At 53.2% G+C, this 7,073-nt stretch overlaps 1 protein-coding gene across 2 annotated transcripts in view; it reads left to right on the plus strand.

Moving 5' to 3' along the window:
* Positions 1-414: 414 nt before the first annotated feature.
* Positions 415-7,073, plus strand: part of ABCC10 (ATP binding cassette subfamily C member 10) — a 21,021-nt gene continuing 14,362 nt past the window's right edge. Inside the window, exons 1-5 of one of the 2 annotated variants that reach the window (XM_081518817.1) lie at positions 415-537; positions 784-955; positions 3,486-4,704; positions 5,976-6,203; positions 6,819-6,975. In XM_081518817.1, the coding sequence (XP_081374943.1) occupies positions 795-955; positions 3,486-4,704; positions 5,976-6,203; positions 6,819-6,975 (1,765 nt within the window). In that variant the 5' untranslated portion in view covers positions 415-537; positions 784-794. Of the gene's footprint in view, positions 538-666; positions 956-3,485; positions 4,705-5,975; positions 6,204-6,818; positions 6,976-7,073 lie in introns of those variants that run through there. The other variant, XM_081518819.1, reaches the window with a different exon arrangement.

Genomic DNA, 7,073 nt, shown 5'->3' on the forward strand with positions numbered 1-7,073 from the left:
GCTCGCCCGCCTAGCTTCGCATGGGGGGAAGCTTTCAGAATTACTATGAAAGGCATGTGCCTGCTAGTAAACAGTAAACAGATGGGAGCGAGTACTCCAAGTGAGAAGTATGGCTGACGCTGCACTAGAGGTGAGATCAGTCCACTTGCAAGTGAGGGAGCAGAAGCGCACATAAACAGCGGTATAACCGTGAAACCCGCATCAGCGCGCCTCGTTACAGAGAACCCCACAGAGAGCGGGGTGCAGGCGCACAGAAGCCCTGAGAATGGGAGGGCCTGTGCGCACCTGGGAGGTCATCCCGCCTCTAGGGGGTGCCAAGCGAGCCTGGCCAGGGTCCCACGTCGGCCGCAGGCTCTTTCGCTTCCACCAGTGTTCGGGATTTCAGGATCCGGTGGAAAACAGCTTTTTCAAGTTCGACGTTCCGGATCTCTGGGGACGGGGACACAACGAGTGGGGAAAAGCGGAACCCGGCTAGCGGACCAGTACAGAAAGCCGCCAGCTCCTGGGAGCCAAAGCAACTCGTTTTCTACCGCTGAGGTAATGCAAGAACTGGCGGCGTCCAGATTCCGGGCTGAAACAAGGGAAGGTCCCGGGGGTTCGTGAGCGGGGTTGGAGGCGGCGAGGGCCGTCAGGGACGCGCTGTCACTCTGGCTCCACCCCGCTTCCTGGTCGGCGTCCCGCCCCCTCGGGTGCAAGCTCCCAGCCTGAGCCGGGTCCTTGGGAACGGATTTCCCTCCTTCTGGAAGGGACCTCCCTTCCCTCCACCCTCGGCTCTCCCCGCAGGTGAGGCCTCGATGGAGAGGTTCCTGGCCCGGTTGTGCGGCACCAGCGCGTTGCAGCCGCTTCCGGTGTGGGAAGGGGACACCACCGGCCACTGCTTCACCCAGCTGGTGCTCAGCGCCCTGCCCCACGCGCTCCTGGCTGTGCTCAGCGCTTGCCACTGGGGCCACCCGAGGTGAGTAGACAGGTGCAGACATCTGTCCGTGTGTGACTGCAGACTTCACTCGAAAACCCACGTCTCCGCGGAAGTGTAACAGAAATAGTGAGGTCTCTAGGGAAGAAGGAGAATAAAATGGCATTACCACTTTGCAGCATTGTGTCTGTTTGAGGGCAAGTTAACCTGTTTTCCCTGCGCCTTATAGCACTATTGACAGACTTAAATTAGATAATGCATTTAAGCATCTAGTGCAGAGTCTGGCACATTTTTAAAGGCCCGATGCATGGTAGCAATCATCACTTTTGTAGATTGTCTGATGCCCAACCACAGTTGTCATGAATTGGAGATGAAAGTGGGTGAACAGTGTTTTTAAGCCAAAAAGGTTAATGTGTACTGAAGTTGTTGGACCAGTTTCTCACCCCTGCCATCTAGGAAACTTCAGTGTTTCTAGGCCAAGAAAAGCATAGGTACTCATCTGGAGAGGAAGCAGTAGGTAAAAGAGAAGAGCAAAATTAGAACTTTAGTCCTTCCTCCATTTGGGGCTGTAAGATGCAGATGCTGAACTCACCTTGATTTTGTGCTTAGTTCCTGTATAGCTGGATATGGTAAAGTTAATCTCACTCTGGCTATTGATAAGGCAGGAGGAAAAATCTAACCTGTCTAGTCTAACGGACAAATGCGTCCTTACCTAAGATGAGTTACAGGGATGGCAAATCCCTTCGTTGGGTAGGAGAAGCTTCAGATCTGCTTGGTCTTGGAGGAATCCTGATTTGTCCCTTATGAAGCAGAAAAAAGTCTGAAGATGGCACAGAGGGAGACTGACTGTACTGAGACAAGTATCTTTTTAAAATGGGCATAGTCCTTTCAGAACTCACGGTGTAAGGAAAGGGCAAGAAAGACCAATATGTAATCCATAGAAATTATGTTTATCTCACTTCACTTAACAGACTCTTGTAAATTGCTCAAACACGTAAGAGAAATCCAGAATCTCAGACAGGAAAGGATCTCAGAGGGCTTTGGGTCCAGAGTCCTTACTGCTCACTGTGCTGATGAGAAAAATGAAATGCAGTGAAGAAGAGTCTTGCCCATGTTCATAAGCCTGGTTAATGACCAACTTGGAGCCAGTGTACTAGCCTCCAAGGGCTCACAATGCTTCTTCTTCTGTCCCCACATCTTAAGAAATAGAATTATTAAAGGTTGACTTTTACTCAAATATAAACCCCTTCATGTAACTGTGATCACTGAACTTTTTAAAGGAAACTCCAAACATTTCACTCTACAATTAAAATTTTCAGTAACCCAGCCCTGCCAACAACAAAGGGAGTGTTTTTTAATGCAGATAGTTCACCCCTTTGTTTATTGAAAACATTTCTTGCAACAAGAAGTTACAGACAAAACTCAAAAGGTGTTTTTCTTCAGCTAATGGAGCCGCAAAAATGATCCACACCATCTTCTACAACCATTAGAGAGACAGAGAGTGGAATATCCTGAGGCTTCAGCAAGTTTAAGCTATACTAATAGAGTACAGAAGCTGTGTGTAAGTCAAATTTTTATTCATCTAATAGTGCTTCAGGCGAATTTAAGGGCTCTTTTCAGTTAAGTTCAGTTACTCAGTCACATCTGACTCTTTGCAATCCCATGGACTGCAGCATGCCAGGCTTCCCTGTCCATCACCAACTCCTGGAGCTTGCTCAAACTCATGTCCATCAAGTCGGTGATGCCATCCAACCATCTCATCCTCTGTCGTCCCCTTCTCCTCCTGCCTTCAGTCTTTCCCAGCATCAGGGTCTTTTCCAGTGAGTCAGCTCTTCTCATCAGGTGGCCAAAGTATTGGAGCTTCAGCTTCAGCATCAGTCCTTCCAATGAAGATTCAGGACTGATCTCCTTTAGGATGGACTGGTTTGATCTCCTTGCTGTCCAAGGGACTCTCAAGAGTCTTCCAACACAGTTCAAAAGCATCAGTTCTTCAGCGCTTAGCTTTCTTTATGATCCAACTGTCACATCCATACACAACAACTGGAAAAACCATAGCTTTGACAAGACGGACCTTTGTCTGCAAAGTGATGACTCTGCTTTTTTATACACTGTTTAGGTTTGTCATGGTTTTTCTTCCAAGGAGCAAGTGTCTTTTAACTTCATGGCTGCAAAAGGGCTCCTTCAAGTAGATACTTTCGTAAAAGTGAAAACTCACCCCTTAGAGGTTATCTGTAGGAAATTTAGGTTTAGGTGAGGTGTGTGTTTGTTTTATTTGTTTGTTTTGTAATTAGGGTCTTCATGTTCAGTACAACCTTAACTCAGAATTGTTTTTATTTCTGTGGTGAAAGAATGATCAGAAATGGTGTAGAAATGAGAAAACGGATTAGGTTAATCCAGGAAGATTTCCTGGGAGAAAAGACCATGAGTTCCAGGGTAAAATGGGATGAAAATAAGGTACACAAGGCAGGAAAGGGAATCGATTCCCTCCCAGTGAGTGAGTTGCTGGAGGTCTGTCTGGGCCCTGAGTTAGCTATGATGTGCCTTCTTTACTCTTTCCCCCCGTTGTCCCCAGGAATCCAGATTACACCCCACACTGCAGTCCTGGCTGGCACCTCCGTCTCGCAGCCTCCATCCTGCTCTCCGTCTTTCCACTGCTCGACCTGCTTCCAGTCGTTTTGCCACCAGGGGCAGGCCCAGGGCCCACAGGACTCGAGGTGCTGGCAGGGAGCGTGGCGGCCGTGGCCTGGATCAGCCACAGCCTGGCCCTGTGGGTGTTGGCTCATGCCCCGCATGGCCGCTCCCGGGGGCCCCTGGTCTTAGCTCTGGCTGCCTTCCTGCCAGCCCCAGCCCTGGTGCTGACCCTGCTGTGGCACTGCCAGCGAGGCACACTCCTGCCACCACTTCTCGCAGGGCCCCTCTCCCGCCTGTGTCTCCTCATCCTGCAGCTGGCTGCTCTCTTGGCCTATGGACTGGGCTGGGCAGTCCCTGGACGGCCACGGGAACCCTGGGCCCAGGAGCCCCTCCTCTCTGAGGGCCAGGAGTCCGAGGTGGCCGAAGATGGGGAGAGCTGGCTATCTCGCTTTTCCTACACCTGGCTGGCACCATTGCTGGCCCGCGGAGCCCGGGGAGAGCTCCGGGAGCCCCAGGACACTTGCCGCCTTCCCCGCAGACTGCACCCAACCTACCTAGCCCATGTCTTCCAGGCGCACTGGCAGGAGGGGGCCCGGCTGTGGAGGACCCTGTATGGGGCCTTTGGGCACTGCTACCTGGCTCTTGGACTGCTCAAGCTGGTGGGGACCATGCTGGGATTCTCGGGGCCCTTGTTGCTGTCCCTCCTGGTGGGCTTCCTGGAGGAGGGGCAAGAGCCACTAAGCCACGGCCTGCTATATGCCCTGGGGCTCACCGGTGGAGCCGTTCTGGGAGCTGTGCTGCAGAATCAGTATGGGTATGAGGTTCGGAAGGTGGCTCTTCAGGCACGGGGGGCTGTGCTGAACATTCTGTACCGAAAAGCTTTACAGCTGGGGCCCAGACGCCCTCCTGCCGGGGAGGTCCTGAACTTACTAGGCACCGACTCTGAGCGGCTGCTTAACTTTGCTGGGAGCTTTCACGAGGCCTGGGGCCTGCCCCTGCAACTGGCCATCACCCTCTATCTGCTGCACCAGCAGGTGGGTGTGGCCTTTGTGGGTGGTCTGATCCTGGCGCTGCTGCTGGTACCCATCAACAAAGTGATTGCCACCCGCATCATGGCCAGCAACCAGGAGATGCTACAGCACAAGGACGCACGGGTTAAGGTGAGGGGCTGCCTGGGGTCCCTCAGCTGTCCAGAGACCCCACCCAGCCTTCTGGTGCCCAAGTGTCCCATGCACAGTACCTGAGAGAGTGAGTGTGTACTCTAGAAGTTAGGAGCTCAGACTAGAGAAAGACAGATGGGGTTCACATCCTGATTCTACCATTTACTAGTTCAGTCACTTCAGACAAGTCACCACCTCGTTGAGACTCCCGTTTCCTCATCTGTGAAATGAAGGTAATCATAGTTTGCCTCATAGCACAATTGGGAGGATCGTGCAAGATGCTGCTCATCGTGGTGCCAGTTGCAAAGTAAGCACTAAGTTAATGTGGCCTGTTAGTAATATTATAGTATTAGCTTCTGCAGCCCTAAGTGCAACCCTGAGAAAGGTGGGAACTGAGCTGTCTGGGGCCAAATGGGATTTTAGTGTTAGAGCCAGGATCAGGGTCTCCAGCCTCCTGCTCATCTCAGGCACAGAGCGCCTCATAGTTGTATGTGGAGGCCTAGGAGAACCCCGGCTACCTCTTCAGGGTGGGCTGTGGGGAAAGGAGCAGGTGTCTCCCCTACCTGGGCCAGCTCTAGGTGTGAGGGTCTGGCTGAGTCAGTTCTGGAATGTACAGTGGTTGTGGTACCTTTTCAGAGGGGATAGTGGGCTTCGGGGTCCATACAGTATAGTTGTCCATCTCTCACTGGCATAGCTCCGAGTGTTAATGGCGAGGGGGTGTCCCTGATAGCTGGTTATGATGTGGCCTTTTCCCCTACCCATGACAGCTACTGACCAGTCTCTAGGGCCTCCTGGGAAGGCTCCCAGTGCCTCCTTGGCTTGCAGGCTGGGGATGTTTGAATGTTAGGATACAAGGAGCTTCTCTGGCTTTTGCCCATCTTACCTGGGTCTATCAGCCTGCCCAACCCTGGGCTGTGGTGTGGCCTACACCTTTGTGCTCCTACAGGAATGGTTCCTATACCACCCAAGCCATGGGGCCAGACTGGTGACCAGCCCCTGAAGCCCACATCTTCTGGCTTTGGGGATGGTCCTTAGTCCCTCATCTAATGGAAGGAGTGCTTTTACCCTAATGTGGTGACCGCCCCCCACTTTCCACCACTTCATCTTCTAAGAAGGTGGGGGGATTCCAGCTCCAGCCTGCCCCCAGCTGGGGCATAGGGGAGCTCCGAGTACTTGACATCCCATGCCAGGAGCCTGGGGGAGACTGGGCAGAGGAGAACACACATGAGCAGTGTCTCCACTTCTCACCGCTCACTTGTCCCTGTCCCTAGCTCGTGACAGAGCTGCTGAGTGGCATGCGTGTCATCAAGTTCTTCGGGTGGGAGCAGACGCTGGGGGCCCGCATAGAGGCCTGCCGAGCTCGAGAGCTGGGGCGACTCTGGGTCATCAAGTACCTGGATGCAGCCTGTGTGTACCTGTGGGCTGCCCTGCCGGTCGTCATCTCCATCGTCATCTTTATCACCTACATCCTCACGGGGCACCAGCTCACTGCCACCAAGGTGAGGACCAGGAAGGGGGGGGAAGGCTGCAGGGAGATGTGAGATGGAAGCAGCAGCACAGAGAGTGCAGTGGAGTGGGGGGTGGGCCAGGGGCCTCATGCTGCTGGGAAGGAGGAGTGGAGGGTCCCTGGCTGCCTTCTCCTTCCCCTACTGAGGGGAAGTTCTCTGAAGGGACCTTTCATCTGGGGCCTGGGATATATGACCCTTCCCTCTGTGAAGGAATTACTTCTTTTCCCCACCTCTTCCTCTCCAACTTCCAGTTAGGTCCCCTTAGCCTCATTCTGATGGCCCTGGGGGAAAAATTCATGATCCAGTGCAGGGTCTAGCCAGGTGATGTTGCCCCTTAGAAATTCCGAGAAGGTCTCAGCGTGAGCTGGGCATGTGTGTTTATCAGGGAGTGACCTGGCTCCCTGGAAGATATCTGGGATTTCTGATATTCTTGGAGTGGCCACCTGTACCATCTCTAACCCAAATATCACTTGGCTAAGCCTTCAGTTCTGCTGCTGCCTGTTCTCCCCTCCACAGACCTGTTTGCAGAGCCACCCATAGAGCAGGCCTTCAGATAATTCCTAAGCTTTAGGTGATGCTTCACCCACCACCTCTGACCCCACTTAGGTGTTCACCGCCCTGGCACTGGTGCGCATGCTCATTCTTCCCCTCAACAACTTCCCTTGGGTGATCAATGGCCTCCTGGAGGCCAAAGTGTCCCTGGACCGGATCCAGCGTTTCCTTGACCTTCCCAACCATGATCCCCAGGCCTACTACAGCCCAGGTAATGGGAAACTGGTGGGCAGAACCTGGCATAGGGGAGCAGGGAACTGTAGCCCCTCGGTTGCTGTACACAGATGCTGCCAAGGGGAGCCAGAGGAG

The sequence above is a fragment of the Giraffa tippelskirchi genome, chromosome 8 (assembly GCF_054371585.1).
Source record: "Giraffa tippelskirchi isolate mGirTip1 chromosome 8, T2T-mGirTip1v1.2.pri, whole genome shotgun sequence".
NCBI lineage: Eukaryota > Metazoa > Chordata > Mammalia > Artiodactyla > Giraffidae > Giraffa > Giraffa tippelskirchi.